This window comes from Xiphophorus maculatus, chromosome 5, assembly GCF_002775205.1.
Source record: "Xiphophorus maculatus strain JP 163 A chromosome 5, X_maculatus-5.0-male, whole genome shotgun sequence".
Lineage (NCBI taxonomy): Eukaryota > Metazoa > Chordata > Actinopteri > Cyprinodontiformes > Poeciliidae > Xiphophorus > Xiphophorus maculatus.
Window position 1 is genome coordinate 7888174 of NC_036447.1, and position 20761 is coordinate 7908934.

Sequence of the window (20761 nt, forward strand, 5' to 3'; positions counted from 1 at the left end):
TTAGATTTAACCAGACTGATGTTTCTAAATCTGTCTAAGGTGATTTTTGCTGCAGCAGCAACTGGGGCATGTTGTATTTGTGTGATCATGTGACGTGATAATGATGCAGAGGGACTGTTGGGCGTGGTTATTTTATCACAATGTCGAAAGAATAGGAAAATGTATTTAATATTGTTATCACAGCAGTATTGTCAATGGATACTGATAATATCTCAAATTATCGGTTCATCCATATTCTCAAACCTCTGTCCGCATTTATCTTGAATTCCTGGACAAGTTGAATTTTCAAATTACATGATTGTATCAACACAAGACCGGTGTCGCATACGACTGGTTTTGTTAATAAGAAGTCTGATGCAAAGATAAATACGTGTTGCTCCCAGAAATGTGAACATATTGCTTAAATATCCAGGTAGGTTCTTCTTGATGACAGAAGTAAAACTCTATTACGTGAATATTACAGATGGAATTTAGTTTTGTACTAATTAAACCTTAAATTGTTTTATTCTCTTCCTTTTTTCCACGTTGTTGATGGTTAGGTAAGGTGGCTTTTGTCCAGCTAGCCGATCTTCTGAACATCGAAGTGATTACGCTGAAGTCGAGACCGCACCCACTTCAGAGTCTGATCCCCAGTTTCTACGAGTCGAAGCCGAGCCGCTTGCTCTGCAGAGTCGTCCAACACCGGTGAGCTCTCTGCATGACCGCTTATCGCACAAAAAAAACAGAAACAGGCAGAATATTGACTGCATTGTTCTTTTAACTTCAGGGGCTTTGTTATCACCTTCGACCTGATCATCCTGGTGAATGCTGTGTTTATCGGCCTGGATGAGGAGAATCCGCTGATCTCCAACTCGGAGTGGGTTTTTCTGGCGCTCTACGTTCTGGAGATCCTGTTGAAACTCTACGTGTTTGAGCCCAGAGCCTTCTTCTCCAAACACAGCTTCTGGAACTGGTGAGAACGAGTTTGTAATTAAAACCACCTTCACTTAACGTTTCGTTCTTTATTCTCTCCTACTGTTGTTTTTGTTACCGTTTGTTTACAGCATAAACAATAAAAATATATTCTCATTGATAACTGCTGATTTTCTATGCAGTTTAAGGTAAAAATATGACAAAATTGTCATACAGTTAAACAAAAAAAATCACATTAAAATACTAATGATCTGAATGAAGAATAAAAATCTATTATTCCTCCTGCTGCTGAAAATAATTTGGTGATTAATGTCATGTATTTATTTAGTTTGTAAACAGAGGAAGCCTGCTAAAACTAACAACTTGGATAAGTGGTGCAGTTTTAGTTTCCACAGTACTGTTGATGTTTTTTTTGTTTTTTTTTTACCTAAAATATTTCCTCAAAAAAAACATTTTTTTTTTTTTGAAGCAAATTGAATAAAAACATGTAACAGCTTTCTTTCAGCAACATACAGGGGAGGAGCAACGATTCCTTATCCCGTCCCTTATGCCCAGAGAGGCTTTCTCTCTTTTTTAAAGCACCACTTTAAAAGATATTTTAAACTATTTAATGGTTTAAAAGGTAAAAATTCAGCAGTTATGAAACCATAACTGTGGCTAACTCATGCCTACTTATGAGAAAAATGGTTCTGCTTTTTCCTTATTAAATTTTATTTGGTTTATTCAACAAACTTGTCTGTTTTTTGCTGGTTCAGTAAGTAATTCCACATATTTCATTTTAGAGACAAAGATTGTCGCTTATAATTTACAGATTTTTACCCCATCAAGGTGAAATATGAAGTTACATAACTGCTTTCATTTCTGTTAATTTTTATCCATTTGACATAAAGTCCACCGAGCTCAAGATCACAAAGCGACATTTCATTAACAGACGGGTCAGTATTTGGGTGGAGAAGAACCCAAAACGATGTCTGGTTGCTTTAAGTTCTTTGTGTCAAAGCAGCAAAACTGTTTATATTTTCGCTTGATTAAAAAATGTCATAATCAATTAGCCGTGTTGCATCCTTTACACAGCCTTTCCACATCCCAGATTATAAGCACCAGGTATGTGACACATCTCCGGTCTTATTATCAGCTGCTTTTCGCATCGCACATCCAGAAGCGCTTGGAGCAGCTCTTTGATGCTTTAAGCAGACGTTTTACTCGTTTGGGAGCAAAGCAGCTTCTGAGTCATGAGGCTCAGTTTGCGGTCAGAAAGTCTGAAAGTAAAACCTTCAGAGTTGCTTCATAAAACAATGAAAGAGGATTATTACTGTTTTTTTTTACTTTCAGACTTCTCTCTGTGTATATTTGTAAAAGTGATTGCAGTTATTATTCAGTTACCTGCAGCCCTGCTGAGCAGAAATGCAGTTGCACGCCTCCCTCCACAGATGTTTGCAATGTGGAGTTTGGATGCTTTGAATGAATTACAAGAAGTGGATGGAGAACACAGTTTCAGTCGGAGAAAAGAATTCACTCATTTGTGTAAAAGTTGGACACCCAAAAAAAACGAGTTTTTTTTTTTTTTTTTTTTTTTTTTTTTTAACATTGTAGAGTTCCTGCTGGAGTAAAAAAATTTTTGAAAATCAGTTACTTATATGTTTAGTGATGTTCTCCATCCAGTTCTCTTAATACATTCTTATTATGTTTCTGTAGCTCAGCATATCAATATCTGCTAACTGAAAACAGCTTTTTGTCTCCAGGTTTGACACCATCGTGGTCATTTCTGCTCTTATTGCCACAATCATCAACTCCGCCTTAAAGTCATGTAAGAGCTGCTTTTTCTTCTAATATATTAAACTGAGTTCATCTTTAATGTGGTGCTTGAAACAAGAAAAACTTTAGTTACAAAAACTGATCTTTATTTCTGCTGACACAAATTGTTGTTTCACTTGTTTGTTTGTTTTTTAAACTGTGAACTCTTGGTTGTTGGGGAAAAAACAATCTGATCATGTGATGTGACATTATGACAAATTTTTATTTCTTCTGAATTTTTTTTAAAGAAATGCAAATTCAGTGTCTTATTAGCCGCTTTGCATACTAAAAACATTTTTAAAGTTCCTACAGTGGATCTTAAAAGTCCCTTCTGACATTGTTAGGTTTTTATGATTTAAAAAAAAGATAATAAAAATTTGCTATTCCAACTCATTTGCTGCTGCTGCTCCTCTTTATATCGCTGTCTGATGCGATATAAAGTTTTTTATTGTTTATAAAAACAATGAAAACAAATAAACAGCAAAAATCCTTCCATATTAGTCTCTAAAACCAAAGGAAATAATTGCTTAAACATGGACTACCTTAATCAAAAATGCTATGTGCAAAAGTCCATAAAAAATCTAATTAAGAGCCACCAGCAGTGCAGTCGTTTCACAAGAAGTCTTAAATTTCAGAGTAAATGTTTACCTTTTAACAAATGATTGATAAGCTATGATGGCACAACATAAGATGTATACTGTATATCTCACTAAAGAGGGAACGTCTTTCATGATCTCATTTATTTATGGCTCATAAATGTAAGTACAATATATTCTGTTCTGATGCAGCGGGCGGATACACCAGCCGGCAGGTTCTGGATATCGTCTTCATCCTACGAGTCCTCAGATTGATACGAGTGGTGGACAGAATCAAGAGGTTTTAAATGTCTTACATTCTCCCTTGTAAATCTTTATCTGATTGTGGATCATTTATTTATACGTACCAATCAGCCAATGATCAAGTCCACTGTGTTCAATAAAAGTCAGATGAACATACAATCCCTTTTCTGTCGGAGTCTCTTCCACATTTTTCCTCCTGGTGGAAACTCAATCTGACTGTAAAATCAAAACAAACCTCAGAGTAGTTTATAGTTTGATCCCTACAGCATCCTTTGCTATTTTTCTGATCACCTCGCTTTGTGTTGTCATTTTATCATGCACGTTGATTTCTGTGTTTCAAGTAGCGCCCATTCATGCGGCTAAGCTAACAAAGAAATGTATTTTTTAGGTTTCGTGCGATCATCAACACACTGATTAGAATTGGTCCTGCGATTCTTACATTTGGACAGCTCATTCTGGTAAGTAGCAGTTAAACTCACTTTCATGTCTCTTGTCTGTCAATGTCTGGATAAAAATCTGGGAAAAGCTCCAACTTCAAATTATCTGCAGCCCTTCCACAAGTCATTTTCTCAACACCATGTTATTATTTTCTTATATCTACATCTCCGTAGTGGGAACCTAAAGTTAAAAGTCTAAATTGTGTCCAGGACGTGTGGGGTCTACAGAGTGCCATTTGCAAAATCCAGCCACCAACCACAGATTTTTTTTTCACAGGCTGTTTCTCTGATGAACATGAACACATTACATCCTAAGAAGTCAGGTGCTTTGTGAAACAAAATAAGCATTTTCCTTCTGTCACAAGATTCATTTTTTTATAACAAAAAATGACTGCAAAGATGTGCATGTACCGTTAATTGTATTTCTCCTAAATACTTTCTGCTTGGGAGAAATAGAAAGTATTATACTTTCTCTGTATACACCCTGTGCATGCAAAATGATAATAAAGTCAGTCTAAGTCTAAATGTTCTTGGCTCAGCCTTTATAACAATAATACATATATGTATATATGATTACATGCTGCCTGATCATGTTAATGTTAGGGACTACTCACAGTAGTTATCAGTAATAATTTACCATGGCAGATATGGTTAATTGCTATATTGTGATCAGAAGTTCTTGGTTCAGAGTTTTAAGTTTGATTCTCATTTGGAGATTTTCTGTGTGATGATAAATTGCCCACCAGTGACTGAGAGCCTGGATTGGTGCTGCAGCTGCACGGCTGGACGAACTGAGTACCTTGAGATTTTCCTTTGAATAAAAAAAGAAAAGAATAGTTCTTGTTTTATTATCTAACCCTCTTTACTATTAACAAAACTGTGGAGGAAAAAAGATATTTTGTGTCCAAAGATATTGTACACACAGCTGTGTAGAGTCTGTGGGGGTGAGGTGGGGCACAAAGCCTAAATCTGATTGGTCAGTTTGCTTTTGTTTATTTCACGGGTTGGCGTTTTTCTGTAAGCTAAACATGAATGAGCGGAGTTTGAACCTCCCGTAGTTCTAAGATCCCGCCTGAGCTTCTTACAGTGTGCGGTTCTGGCGGGTCGCCGGTTTATTTGCTTTTTTCAGGTTTCGCCAACTGAATAACTGACGGGTCACCCGCTGGCCGACACCAGCAGATGCGCTGGGGGAAACCCTGGATATATGTATAAACATCAATGACTCCTGGATTTCTGGGCTTCTCACCCTTTCTCTAAGGGAGCCCAGAGACCCTGCGGAGAAAACCCCTCCAGGATAACAAGGCAGTTCCCAGGAGGGGCACTCTCCAGTACCCCCTCCAAGGACTTAAAAAGGCTGGGTAAACAGTCAGAACCCGACCCAAACCCGTAGGTAGAGGGAGAGGCTGTCCTCTTGTTCACCCCAACGCACCAAGGCGGGAGGCAACAAGTCAGCCCACTCCTGCCCAGCGCCTCTCACAAGGGGCAACTCCAGGGTGGGAAAACATCCAACCCGAAGAGTTTTTGCGGCGCTAGTGGCTCGTATTTTTCTGACAGTAGGCAGACAGGAAGGAGGGTGAGGAGAGGGGGCAAAGGTCGTCGAACCCGCGACGTCCGTTTCGAAGACTAAGGCCTCCAAACGTGGTGCGTGCTAACCCCCTGCGCCACCACAGCACGCCCCGAGTCCGACTACTTCTAGCCGGAACCCATCGGCTCTTTTCGGGCTGAGCCCGGCCGGGCTCTGTGGGTTAAAGCCCGGCCACCAGGGGCTCCCCAACGTGCCCCACCCCCAGGCCTGGCTCCAGGGTGGGACCTCATGTACGGGCGAGCAGAACCACTGTTTCCAATGGTCGTTTTCATCATAAGGGATCTTTGGGCTGCACTTGGTCTGGTTCCTCACCTTGGACCTGTCTGCATTGGGTGGCCCTACCAGAGGCATGAAGCCCCGACAGCAAGACTCCTAGGATCACTGGGACACTCAAACCCCCCCACCACGATAAGGTGGCAGCCCATGGAGGGGACGTGTGTGCGTGTGTGTGTGTGTGTGTGTGTGTGTGTGTGCGTGTGTGTGTGTGTGTGTGTGTAAATATGAAGTAACCTGTTAATTATGTAAGACAGAGAGAAAATGAGAGAGAGAGGAAGAAAGTTGTTTTTTAAGATGAGGAAACAAACTCAATGTGGTGGGAAGCAAATTCTGACCTTGGGTCCAGTTGTGAGGTGAAATGTATCTTTGTAGTTTAAAAAAAAATTTTTAGGCTCTAATAAAGTTTTTTAGGCCGTTATTTAACAGGCTGAACAGGAAATTGGGAGGAGAGAGAAGGAAATGACATGCAGCAGATTCCCCAGGACTGGGAATTAAACCCAGGTTGACAAACAAAACCTAGAAGTAACGTCCTAAACAAAACATAATTTACAGTTTTACTGTAAATCTGGTTAAAAAAATAACTGAATTATTCATTTCTTAGCCCCTTTTCCTTCTCTTTTATACAAGCAGACAGAACATAAGCTCAACAACACAAAAGCTTCATATTTATTACAAAATATTCATCTAAGAATCGATTTCTTCCTGTAGTGGAAATGATTTCTGATTAAGTTCTCTGTTTTCATACTTTCATGGATTGTTCTTCTTTTTACCTTTTCTCCACTTTTTCATGTTAAATTGCACTTTTTTGTTAAGTTTCTAATATTATCTTGAATCTGTATTTCTAAATAAAGACTAACTGAAAGATCCCACAGTAACTTTTATTTTTGATAAAACCTGTTTTTTCTTATAACAAACAAACCAGATAAAACAGGTTTGGGCTTCTTCAGGGTCCGGAGTATTAAATTATGATTACAATTATCATCTATTACTATGTACAGATTAAACTCTAATCTTCATTTAACATCCTGGAACCTGAAGAATCCAAACCTGTTAAATCAGCTTTTTTATGTTTGGTATAAAAAGAAAAACAGGATTTATCAAAGAAAAACAGGTGAATGGACTGAACTTGTGTCGTGCCTTGCTAGTCATGTTGACCACTCAAAGCGCTTCACACTACAGTCACATTCACACCGACATGCAGGTTGGAGGGCAACTTGCCGCTAAGTGCCCCGCCCCGGGGCAGCTCAACATGTGGCTGAGGAAGCTGGAATCGAACTTACAACCTTCTGGTCACAAGGCGACCACTCTACCCCCTGAGCCACAGTCTCACTAAAACAGCCACTGCATGATCCTTTTGCTAGTCTTCTTTAAAATACAGGTTTAAACAGTTTAATGAGCTACAATTCAGTGCAATTTAATATAAAAAGTGAGTAGAAACGGTAAACTAAAGGACAAACCATAAAAGCACAAATACAGTGAAAATAAACAGAAATTATTACTATTAAAAGAAGACATTTTAACTCTTAAATCAATACGTTGCTATAAAAATTGAGCCCAGTGTTGTTGCGGCGCTAAAGCAGCGAAGGGAAAAGGGCTAACGTACGGCTAATTCAATTAATTTGACAAGTTTAACAATAAAGCTGCACACGTGTTTGGGGTTTCTTCAAATCTTTGGGGGCAATTTGCAGTGACCAACTGACCTGACCGACATGTTTTAGGAGATGTGGGGGGAAACCGGAGCACCCGGAGAAAACCCACGCAAACACGGGGAGAACATGCAAACTCCACACAGATGGTGTCTGTGAAGACGCAGCGCTAACCGCTGCACCACCGTGCTGCCCACGTTTTTTCCAATTGGGTTGGGAAGGGATCTATTTTCTAGTTTGTCAATGGGGGGAAAACTTTTTAAATTTGGTCTTGACGGAGCGTGGCATGGCGCCCCGTTCACAGAGGCTACATCCTCCATGCGTTTGATTCCAGTCCTTGGTTCGTCTCCTGCACGTCTTTCTCCTTCTCTAAATCAATCAAAATCAATAACTTTAGAAATGATCTTGATTGTCTTTACTCGTTTGTTTCTGATTTGGCTTCTTACATCGCAGAAAGTTTTGTACTTTCTTCCAAAAGGAAAGTTTAGATTTTTTCCTTTTACCATCTGGATCGTCCAAATCCTCCAGGATGGTTTCACCAGCAACCTCGGTCTCTTCTGAGGATTCTGGGTCAGTGGAAGAACCTGGTAAAGGTTCTCCTGCGAGATCCTCCTCTGAAGAAACCTCTTGATTTAGGACTTTAACTTGGTTCTGTGAATCATCTTCTTCCTTCTCTTGGGAAACCGTGATGGGTTGTTGTTGGAAACCTTCTTCCTCGGCTCTGAGACTGTCGGCCAGCAGTAGGTCGTCTCTTTCTCTTTGTAAATCGTTTTTGTAAATCTTCTGTTCGTATGTCTCAACCTGCTGCTGTATGTCCATAATGTCTCTTTCATATCTACATTTTAGCTCCTCGTAGAGAGTGTGAATCTGGTCCAGTTCATGCAGCATTTGCTTCTCCCTCTTTTGCCGAATTGAGATTTCTCCTGACATTTTGTGGAGGAGCTCCTCCTTCTCAGCTCTCATATTGTCTAGAAGCTTCATGTCCTCCTCTGTTTCCTCCAGGTGAGCTTTTCTCTCCTGCTCTACCTGATGCTGGCATGTCTCAACCTCCTTCTGTAAATCCATATGGTCTCTTTCAAATCTGCGTTTTAGCTCCTCATGCGAAATGTGAAACTGATCCAGTTCGTTCAGCAGCTGCTTCTCTCTCTTTTGAAGAATAGTGATTTCTCCTGACATTTTCAGGAGGAGCTCCTCCTTCTCAGCTCTCATATTGTCTAGAAGCTTCTTGTTCTCCTCTGTTTTCTTCAGGTGAGCTTTTCTCTCATGCTCTACCTGCTGCTGAAGTTTTTCGACTTCTTGTTTCAGCGCAGAATGTTTTCTCTCTTGGATAAGCTTTTCTTTCTTTTCTTTCTTTGAAAGAGCAGCTTCCTCCTGCTTTACCTTCTGTTCGTATGTCTCAACCTGCTGCTGTATGTCCATAATGTCTCTTTCATATCTACATTTTAGCTCCTCGTAGAGACTGTGAATCTGGTCCAGTTCATGCAGCATTTGCTTCTCCCTCTTTTGCCGAATTGAGATTTCTCTTGACATTTTGTGGAGGAGCTCCTCCTTCTCAGCTTTCATATTGTCCAGAAGCTTCATGTCCTCCTCTGTTTTCTCCAGGTGAGCTTTTCTCTCCTGCTCTACCTGATGCTGGTATGTCTCGATTTCTCCTGACATTTTTTGGAGGAGCTCCTCCTTTTCAGCTGTCAGCTTGTTGATGAGCTGCAGATTCTCGTTGTCTCTTTCTATGTTGGCATCTGTCGCATGTCTCACTTCCTCCTGATATCTATCCATGTCTTGCTTCAATCCAGAAACATCCCTTTCGTATTTACAATTGAGCTCATTGTATGAACATTTCAGCTGAATTAATTCCTCCTGCAGAAGTTTCTCACTGCCTTGCAGGAATGTGATCTTTTGAGACATTTCTTGATACATTTCATCCTTTTCAGCTCTCAAGTTCTCCAACAGCCGTTGTTCTTCACTGAGCCTGGCTTCATCATACTTTTGTGTCTCGGCCTCCTGCCTCAGCAGAGCATCATCTGCTTCATACTGGGAACGCAGCTCCTCGTATGAAGTCTGGAGTTGGTTCAGTTCTTCTTGGAGGGCCAGACTTTTCTTTCTCTCAGCTTGTATTTCAGCTACAAACGCTTCCCGGCTGAGGAGGTGGGCCACCTTTAACTCCTCAAAGTCTTCTTGCAAGTTCTTCTTCTTCATGTACTTCGCATCGTTGTGAACCTTGGAAGCAATAACCGCAGCGTTAAGGACTGCTGGATCGCTGAACTTCTCTAGTCTCTCAAGTTCCCTCTTTGCCTCCTTGGCCTGGTTGATCAATGTTTCTTTGAGAGCTTTCTGCTTCTTTAACTGGAATTTCGTCTCTTCCAGCTCGGCCTCCAGGTGGGCCAGTTTCTGGTTGTCTTCAACCCTCCCGGCTCTCTCCATTTCCAGGGCGTAGCTGAGTTCCTGGATTTCCCCGTGAAAGATTCTCGGGTGTGCAGGAGGGAACCTGCCTTGGGGGTTTTGCTGGCCTCCCCTTCTCGCGTGGGGTCCCATCGTTCCACTGCGGTATCTCGGCGTATAATGAGACATATTCTACTAAATACAATCACTAAAGTTGTCGATTGGTAAACTACCTTAAAGAGCTTTGCGCACGTCTGAACTGGTCAGTGATATTGCAAGCAATGAAAAATATGCAGAATTGTGTTGCATACAATTCTGCAGTTGATGACATCACAGACTGCACCGCCAGTGACATCACAGAGTCTTCCTTTGCTGGTGGTGTGACATCATTCCACCACCAAATATCTCACTCTTTATTCTTGTTTACATTCAAAATAGTCCATGATTCACTCGTTTTTATCCCAAATATCAGGGCATCAAACTCATTTCCATTTTGGGCCAAAATGAGCTAATATATGATGCGCGGTTGGCCGCATTAAACGGACAAGGATAGAAACCTAAGATGTAATTTTATTTTCTGACTTTTAATGAGGAAAGATGCTACGGCGATGGATAGCAGCCGTTAACCATAACGACTGGCAGCTGTTAATAATCATGACTGTCAGCCGTCGGTGTAATCACGAATTTGCAGGGAAAGTAAAACGACTAACGTTGATATACTTTATAAGTAAGTATGATTAGAAAGACATCAAATATTGCTTTATGGAGAAGGTACGTGTCTAACCGTTAGTAACCATGGAGACAGTGCCGTACCATCATGTAGCCTAGCATGTATGGAAAAAAACTTATTAGCATCTCGTCTTTTGTACGTTTTTAATGCTGCTCCAGTGTAAAACTCCCGTCCTTCACTTCCGACGTCCATCATGGCGCCTTGCAAAGGGTCAACACCATAAAGACTCTTTGTTCTCCAAAGTTAAAACAGTTTATAATGATTAGGCAACCCTTGATTTAACTATTTGAAACTAATCTGTTATTTGTAAAGACATTTTAGGCTAAATTGTACATCTTTGATCATGAGGCTTTAAGCTGTTTTTGTTTTGTTTTTCCTCAGGTGGTGTATTACATCTTTGCCATGGTGGGGATGGAGTTGTTCAAAAACAAAGTGAAGTTCTACGAAGACATCAGTCATCCTGAGAAGGCATACTGTGGAAACTCGTTACTGAAAGGCAGCACGTTTGCACAACTCAACTACTGCAAAAATAATTTCAATAATGTGGTTTCCTCCTTTATCCTGCTGTTGGAGCTCACTGTTGTCAACCAATGGCACGATATCCTTTACAAAGTGCTGCCTGCAGGGCTTTCCCTCACTTTTTACAAGAACATATTTCAATTATCTTTAATTTAGATTTCATATTTAAATTCATTTTCTTTCCTTAATCCGATCCCACTGCTCGGCACCGGATTTGCCACAGTCACTCATAAATCAGCCCTGATCTTCTTTGTCCTCTTCCACGTCATGGTTGTGATCATCATCATCAAGTATGACCAGTTCTTACCAATCCTACTCGTCCGCATCATCTCCAGCAACAAAAACAAATAATTTTCATGTCTGAACACAGTTACTGAAATTAGTGTTGGTCAATGTAGGCAACAACATCTGGTGTTATTACCAAAGGGTAACGCTAAGTGTTGATTATAGGGAGACCATGTAAAAACTCAAGTTTTCCACAACCTCACCCATTAGTCAAATTTACTAATTAATTTTTAGAATGCAATTCAACATTACAATCAGCATTCTAGCTATTTGAAGTGTGCTGTTATAAAACTAAAAACTTTTGATTGCAAATTTCTGGTTTTACAACACATTTGATTCAAGGTTTTTTAAATTTGATGCCTCAGTAGTCGGTGAAAGTAAGAATTAGTGTCGACTTTTGAATTCTCACAATATTACGGTAGTTTTGTTTATCTTCATATGTTATTTTCAAACACTTGAACAGTTTTGAATTATTCCAGTAAATCAAATTTACAGAGTGGGTCGAATAATTCCATAATATAGATGATACAAATAAAGTTTAACTGGATGTAGATCGAATTGCTTTCTGGATTTCTGTTGCAGCACATATAGAGGTGAACAATGCCATATTTACACAAAGTAAAACTGTTTATCATCAGCATACAGGGAGATTTATTGTAGTCAGTGCCACCGATTGGGAAAACTTGCATCAGAAATCATCACTTTACTGAATTGTACAAGAAAAAAAAAACCCTGCCATATAATTTTAAACCCAAATTCATTGGTTATCAGATTATTGGTAATTAAGCAAACTCTAAATGTTTCACTTTATTCTGAATTTAAGTGTTGTAATTTCTGTCCTTTTTTTTTGTAATGCAACTTACTCTAAAACACATCCCTACGTATCTATTTTGTCTCCCTAGTACTTTGTATTTTAAGCATGTTTCACTCTCTGTTTTTCAGTATCTTTGTGGCGTTTGTTCTCGAGGCGTTCTTTGTGGAGTACTCTGTGGGTAAAGGTGATCTGCAAACATCTCTGGAGAGGAAGATTGAGGAACTGGAGCTCGCCGTGGCACAGTAATGTTATCTTGGTCTTAGTATGCTAGCGTGATTTGTACATAACACTGAAGGAGGCTTTTGGTTTTATCTGTATCACTGGATTATGGGATTGTGATTTATTCTGCACACTCTTTGCAGATTACTTGTGTTGAGGATGAGGATGGGAGAGCTGTATGTGACCGAGTAACTGATATGTTTCTGCTGAGTTGTGCTTTTATATCTTTACCTTTTCACCAGGGAGAAACTAGAGGACAATTTGGTCAACGCCATGGAAACCACTGACAACGACTTAGGATCTGGGCAGTCACCCACAGCAAACCTGCCTTCGCTACTATTTAAAGTTTCTTCCAAAAGTAAGTTTACAAAACAGTATTACTTTTCAATGAGTTTCGATCCTTTCTACTTTTGAAAGTTTGCTGGTCTTCAGCTGTGCAGCATCCATTGTTTGTTAGAAGAAGAATAAAAATGCCTTGATATTTTTGAAGGGGAGTTTCTGACAGAGCAGTTTTTAAAGAGACAAAGACACAATTTCAAGGCGTTGAATATCTAAGTTAAATTTCTTAAGTAATATTTCACATATATAGCATTTTCATAACAACTGAAGCTGAAAACAGGTTCAGTCGTTTACATAACAACTGAAGCTAAAATTGCACTATCAATATAAAATTGATAGTGCAATTTTATAAAACAATGTGCCTGGAAAATCAATAATAGTGCTCTTTTAACGGTACCTAGATTACAATGTCATCCTAGCCGCTAATTTACTATGTGCCCACGTTTATGTATGTTTGTTTTGTTTTTTCAGGAGACTGAAAAGCTTGTTGACCAGTGGATCGTTTTATTATCTTGCAGGATACCGGACGGTGGACGCGTTGTTGCAGCGGATGTTCGAGGCGGACCTCGACCCAGAGGATTTTGCTGAGAACGACATTCCTGAAGACCAGGCTGGGAACTTTGCAAATCCAACATTTGGAGTAGCATAGACAATTCAGCACAACTTCATAGCATATACATATGAAAAAAGAGAAATTGTATCATTAGACATTTTACATGTTGAAATGCGATGCTTAACCAGTGCAATGCATCAACTGTTTGATTGCATCATGACCCGAGTTTTATTTTTATACTTGAATACAAAAGCAAAATGTGTAGAATGAAAACAGATTTGTATTTTCGCATAAAAGCATGTTTACATTGATGTCTTGTGTGTTGAAATATTTGAGGGAAAAAAACAGAACATTGTAACTTTTTTTTCAGATGAAACGAGCAAACGTCTTGCATTTTTATTTGCACTGAAAAAGCAAATGGCATGTTGTATTTATTTTCTATACCAACAGGTTCATCTCAGTAAATGGCATTATCACCAAACTCTACATTTGAAGAATTTCTAATTTTTTTTGGCATTTATTTGACTGGTTGTGGCAAATTAAACATCACAATTCAGTTTTATTATATTAGTACTAATAAATAGAAGATTTTTAATACAGCAATTTTACATTGCGGCCACAACAACATAATCAATTGGGAGATTGATGCCTTGTTAGTTATGGAAAAGCTAAGTGGAAGGAAAAAATGTGGTGGAAAATACATGTTGCATAATTTCTAATGATTTTAATTTTTAAAAAATGAATTAGAATTTTAATTCTCCTTAGATTTAATTACAGTTTAACTTTCAACTATATTGGAGTCAAAGGCAGCAAAAAGTAAATGAGCCACATTTCCACATCAGAAACATCTGTGTTTTTTTTTAATGGTTTAGGTGTCCATGGCCTTCAAAGGCCAGCATCCTGCATGTTTTACAGGTTTTCCTGGTTCAGCTCATTTGTAGGGTTCTGTAGAGCTTCAATCTGCTGTATTTGAGGAGAAACACAAATAAAACACATTCTGGTTTGAAATGAACAGGGGTGGCGACATCCCCCTACTGGCGATTACATGTAACTGCAGCCAACGGAAATTCATCACGTCCTACAAATCTTCTATTATGAAGAGAAGCAGCAAAAAATGTTTAAATTATCTCCACTGAAAATTATATACAGACATCTCCCTGAAAATATCTGAATAAAACTGGAAGTTAATTTACTTTTACTGAAGCAGTTAAAGTAAGTTCGCCTGTGTCTAGTTACTTTGCTGAATGAAGAACAAGTTTGTTTTAAACAAAGATTAACCTGCTGAGTCTGCTGTGCTATTTTGAAATCAACAGTATTGCCACTGTTTTACCCGGTTCTTCTAACACATATACATTATGTACTGAAGTACCATTTTGTTAAATACTTATATACGGTTATTTGAGTAATTTGCTGCTATTTGCTTGAGTAAAACTATGCTGAAGTAGTGCTACTCTTTATTGTGGAGAGTATTCAGAGACTATCCAGATTTTTTGTTTCTTGTAAATATGTGAAATTAATTTGAATTTTTCTGAATATTTTTACAGAAATTTAACCTGCCAAAGTAATCAGATCTCTTTCTTATCTACAATGCCCCCGATACTTTGTCATATGTTTATGCAATCAATATTGTGCACATCAAAACTCCTCTTTAGTTACATGTAACATACTGGCTGCTGATTTTAAACTGATTTTGTAGAAAGGTTTGCATACTGAAATATCAGGAGTAGTGACAAACTTCTGGTATGTTGTGGATCTGAAGACAAAAAGTTCAGAAACTGGTGTTCTAGAGAGGAAAACGGCCTCAAATCCTGTTAATCTACAAATTTATAACATTCTAAAATGTTTAGAAGTTTGTGTTTTTAAGGATGTCCACAAAATTATAAAAGAATGTGCTTATATATAGCTTCAAATACCATTTCAAGGGTAACATTGTTATATTACATTGTTAGAAAAATGCCACCATTCCTGGAAATACTGTAATATTTCCATCCTGACTGGCATCACTTACTGTTAAACTGCTACAGCAGCCCCTAGCGGACATAAGACCAAACTGCAGCTCTTACTGCTTCTTTTTCCATGCATGTTTTCGCAGGACATCTCCACAGAACTCCTTGTGAATCCAAAATTACGGTTTCTCAGATTTTAATTGTATGTTCTATACTAATAATCTAGTTTTATTTGTTGAAAAGCAATTTTTTATTTCACACAAGTAGGAAAGTGCACCATTCCTGGATATAGTGCAATACCAGGATGATGCGTGGAGTGGACAGAGCAAGCCCTTATTCCAGCTCCCTGCTTCAAAAATCAATTTAATATACAGTCTCCAAGTGGAGACATATCAGATATTAAACTGATAAGAACAGAAACTACACACTGATCTTAGCCAAAAGGCCGAGAAGCGATGCCACATAACTGCAGAGGAAACCGAGTCATTCTGATTGGCCTCGCTTTAACTCACGGTTCCAAAACTTTGCTATTTTATGGACCATACTACCAACAGTCACAGTATATGATGGGAATGACCAACATTTTATGTGGTTTCAAAGCAATAAATTAACTCAAATAAGTCACATCAAGCTTAAAAGGAGCAACGATAGTCAAATCAAGTTGCTTACATCTAGTCATGTGGTTTGCTTTAGTCCAATAGGCAGCTGAGTAGCCATAGCTCAGCCCTTTTTTGGTGTTGGTGGAAAAATGAGCACATCATTTATGAAAATGTATACATTAGTGTGACACTAATATATACACGTGTGTGTACAATTCTTTTCTTGTTCATTTCATGCAAAAGAAGAAGATGGCAGGTTTACAAAAATTAGGGTTTTTGTTTTTTTTACAGGAAAGTTTATAACAACTGCTACAGCAGCCTCTAGTGGACATGACCCTAAACTGCAGCTCTCGCTGCTTCACTGCTCCTCCACGCAAATCGAAAAAGTATTTTGTTAGCTTTTTAAACCTTTTCAGCTCAGAGTAAATAAGTACGGTTTTAAAAGTGTGAGGCAAATATTGTAGCACATTGGCAATAATTAACAGAAGCCCTCCCATCACAATTAACAGGATATGATGATCTATCAGAAACAAAAAAATGGAATAAGTGATTTGAAAACAATCTAAAATTATTGGAGTATAACTAAAAACCCTTGGAAATGGTGTATGCAAAAGGAGAAAAACAACATTATAATCATTTTGATGTCAAAAATAAAACATTTTTTGTGACAATTAAGTTTCACAGCTTTAGTTAAACTTCTTGAAATTCTGATCTATTGAGAATTTAATACACATTTTTAATAGTTTTTGATTAAGAATTACTTCACGTGTGGGAAGGTGCACTCATACAAGAATCTGACACATTAATCTACATATACAGTATCATATATGTGTATAACCTATCTACCTATAGAATAGTTATTTTAAGACAATTTAGATTTCTACCTGATAAATTTTCAACCAATGCTACAGCAGCCCCTAGCGGACATGAGACCAAACTGCAGCTCTTACTGCTTCTTTCGTTCTTTAAGCATGTTTTGCAGTACATCTCCACAGAACTACTTGAAATTCTGATCTATTCAGACTTTAATACAAATTTTTAATAGTTTTTGATTAAGAATTACGTCACGTGTGGGAAGGTGCACTCATACAAGAATCTGACACATTAATGTACATATATCATATATAAAAAACATTTTGCTTCCTGCCCTCCACTCCCCGGTATCGTTACACCTAAAATCTGTGGGTCCCTTCTCAAGATCTGCGCCAGCGGCTCAATGCAGGCCACATAGAGAAGGGCGGATAACGGACAACCCTGATGGACACCGCAGTTCACTTTCACTGCTTTTGTCAGAAACCCGTTCACCATAAATCTGCTGGAGATGTCTCGGTACAGCAGTCCCACCCACGCTAAGAAAACTCCAAGGAAAACCCATTTTTTGCAGAACCCGAGAAAGATACTGGTGCAAGACCCGATCGAAAGCTTTCTCAAAATCTAAGTTTAGGACTATCAGCCGAATGTTTCTGTCTCTTGTTAAGGAAAAATGATTATTTTTAGTGCTTAATACAGTTAATCTTACGACATGTGTAAAAGTTATATTCAATACTCTTATTTGGAACAGATTTTGTCTGAGATGCGGGATGGGGCCGAATAGCAGGCATTCAGACAAGCAGGGGCCTCCCGCTGTCACACAGAGCCATAAAATTAGCATTCCGATGGGGCAGAAGTACGGGAGTTTGGGGGAAGAGACTTCAGAGGTATCTGCGAAATCTCATCTCAGGACCTTTCGGCGCCAGGGATCCGCCCGTACCAGACAGGGATTAGCACTAAGTGGTCCGCCCTTTTACTTAGACAAAAACCAGACGGCCCTCCAATCTTTGCCGTAAATCAGGGAGGTTCTTAAGTTTCTCTGAGTCCCTACGGGAGTTTCTAATTGGTCAAGAACGGAACGCCTTAATTGAATATATTAAATTGAAGAAACACCCACTCAGTATAAAATTTCGTGTCAGCGTTAAAAATCCAGAGATCGGCCACTATTTTTTGCCTTTTTGTTTGTCTTTGTTTTGTGTTTGTCTGTCTTCCCCTTGTCTGTCTTTATTTTTATGAGAAAAATGCATATCTCTGTACCTCTGCAGCTTTGTTAATTGATTCATGCGTTGCTTTGTATGGGATTAAACTCTGTGATCTGTGACGTCAACGCGCTCTGTTGTTGTTTCACTTTCTAACAGCTGCAGCACCGCCCGCTAGGGATCCCGGGACTTTAAGGAAGAAAGAGCCAAACGTTTTGTCCAAAGTTAATGTTAAATTATTCTTCCTTAATACTCTCGCAAAACAGATGATGTCTCGGATCAGTACCAGGCTGTCCGTGATGCTCCTCCCCGGGACGGCGCAGGCTTGATCCGGGTGGATTAAATCCCCCAACACTCGACACATCCTGGCTGCTAAAAGTCTACTAAAAATTTTGCAATCGACGTTTAAAAGGGTGATGGGTCTCCAGTTTTTAAGGTCTCTTTTGTCTTTGTATAAAAGTGTAACTATTCCTGTTCTAAAACTATCGGGGAGTGTGTCTAGTTTGCTAAAATCGGTAAAAACATTGATTAAATCAGGTGCTAAAATGTCCCAGAATGTTAAATAAAATTCTATAGGGAGTCCGTCTGAGCCTGGAGATTTTCCTCTTTTAAAACTTTTCAAAGACTAAAAGCTCTAAAAGGGTAAAATCCTGCCCGAAAAAACTCGTCTCTTTTATACTTTTTTCAATAAAATCCAAAGTTTCTTTGATATTTTCTTTATTTACTGATTTTTCTGTATACAGTTCACCGTAAAAATCTTCGATTACCTTTTTCTTTTCTTCTATGTTAGAAACAATGTTTCCATTTTCTGATTTTAGTTCAGAAATAAAACTTGGATTATTTATAATTTTCTTGAAAAAGTATCTAGTGCATTTTTCTCCTTCTAATTCTCTCTCTCTGTGCTTCTTAAAATTACTCCCTTGCTCTCTATTTCTGCTAAAATACTAATTTCTTTTTTGACTTCTCTTATTTCCTTATTAAAATCCATTCCCTGTTGGTTTAAAAAGTGATACCTTTGTAATCTTTTCTGCAGCCCTATCTCTGTTCTTTTCTCTTTTTATTTTTTCCTGCTTGTCTAAAGAAAGTCTGGGTCCTACCTTTCACCATCTCCCACCACTGTGCTCGTGTTTCGTACAGGTCTTGGAGGGTCTGCCACTCGCGGTACCGCTCCCGGTACTGGCTGACCAGAACCTGGTCCTCCAGCAGGGAGCGGTTGAGTTTCCACAGACCTCTCCCGGTCGTCGCACCTGAAGGAAGTGAAAGCGTGCAGGACAGAAGGAGTGTGTTTGTGTATATATATACTGTATATAAAGGTTTTACTGGTTTAGAAAAATCAGAGGATAAATAATAAAATAAATAAATAAAAATAAATAAATAAATTTTTTAAAAAAAGGGAAAATGGGAGGAACTTTTAATAAAGGTCAAAATACTGAAGAATACGTTCCATGTGGCCCAGAAATAGATCATATGGTTATAATTCATGGCAGAGTTTGTTGTCAACATGTTCCACAGTGGCACACAGAGTTTGGTTTTCCTAAGAATGGCAGCTTAGAAGTAGACCATATCAGAGACTTAGAGCAGAAACTCTTAGCACAACGTGCCAAACTGATGCAACACACAAAGATTTCAAAGACACACCTGCATGCACTACAATCACACGAAGAAGCGTTCAATCTCTGGAAAAGAGAAGCCTTTTGCAGGGATCAAAAACACCAGAGTAAACTACAGATGGTTCAGAAATTTGCATACAAGGGGAATGAAAAATATGAGACTAAAATAGAACAGGAAAAATCTAATAAAACAAAATGTGTTTCTTCTCACGCATGTACATCACTGGCTGTACCTGGCTTCAGTCTAACGGCACCAACTGACCCTTCAGCAAACCCATCTGTGGCTCCACTCTACCCAGCGCTCCAAGTCCTTGGAACTCCACCACCGTACCATCCAAAGACTGATGGTCCAGGACCGAAGAATCCATTCTGGGATCCCTCGGACGACTCCCTGCCTCTGGCTATCCTCCACCAATCAAAGACTGAGCAGAAACCCCGTCCTGTTGACCTTGAGCAACAACAGGACCAGGACAGAGTTCCCTCACGAGGCATGAAAGGCCCGCCTCCACGACCCCCTACAACTGAACATGGTCGTCACCTTCGCTCCAAAGACCAACCCCTGACCCCACCATCACCTGGCACCTCTGGAAGCCGGTACCGAGGACAGAAGGTTGAAACCTATCCCATGGTTGAAGTCCCTGGCCTCAAAGGCCCTGACCTTCTCTGCAGAGCTTGGGGACCAGATGACCTCATTGCTGTAGCCAAACAGCACCTTCCCCCTATTGAGAAAGGAGGCAGAGCCATCGCTGAAGCCCTAGAGTATCTCAGCAAAACCATGAGACCAACGACCTATGAACTTAAGACTGTTTTGCTCCATGTTTATGGTCCGACTGTGGTCTCCAAACTTGGTCCAGTCTTCTCACAAGATCTCCGTCTAAGAGGAATGGATAACCCTGACGGAACCGACAATCCACTCAATGCTGACTACAACAAGGCTCTACGAAAAATAGGCGAAGCCTTCATAGAGCAGTTTCCAATCCGCCCCAGCTACAATGTCATCTCAGCCTGCACCCAAGGTCCAATTGAAGGTTCAAATGACTTTTACAGACGCCTGTTTGACATTTTCTCAGCTCACTCTGGTCTAGAAGTCCCCAAAAATGACTGGATGGGAAATGATCCGGCTGGTCCCTTTGAACTGCTTCTCTGTCAAAAGTTCCTGGAAAGACTGAGGCTTGACATCAGAGATGGAATCAAAATGTCCTACATTGGATGGGACATCACACCAAGAATTAAAGAACTTCTGCTTCATGCCCAACACAATGAGAAACTC

At 39.4% G+C, this 20761-nt stretch overlaps 1 protein-coding gene and 1 non-coding gene across 3 annotated transcripts in view; one reads left to right on the top strand and one right to left on the bottom strand.

The window, feature by feature from the left end:
* Nucleotides 1–13813, top strand: part of LOC102237143 (two pore calcium channel protein 1-like) — a 31316-nt gene extending 17503 nt beyond the window's left edge. For both annotated transcript variants that reach the window (XM_023334465.1, XM_023334466.1), the window contains 10 exons: nt 540–684; nt 767–952; nt 2655–2719; nt 3495–3582; nt 3934–4003; nt 10980–11196; nt 11317–11407; nt 12345–12458; nt 12678–12793; nt 13293–13813. In XM_023334465.1, coding sequence (XP_023190233.1) covers nt 540–684; nt 767–952; nt 2655–2719; nt 3495–3582; nt 3934–4003; nt 10980–11196; nt 11317–11407; nt 12345–12458; nt 12678–12793; nt 13293–13423 — 1223 coding nt within the window. In that variant the 3' untranslated portion in view covers nt 13424–13813. The remainder of the gene's footprint in view (nt 1–539; nt 685–766; nt 953–2654; nt 2720–3494; nt 3583–3933; nt 4004–10979; nt 11197–11316; nt 11408–12344; nt 12459–12677; nt 12794–13292) is intronic.
* A 1726-nt stretch (nt 13814–15539) lies between these two features.
* On the bottom strand, nt 15540–15730 carry LOC111608737. The gene has a single exon (XR_002752827.1). It is a non-coding gene; the product is annotated as a U2 spliceosomal RNA (small nuclear RNA).
* Between the last annotated feature and the right edge of the window lie 5031 nt (nt 15731–20761).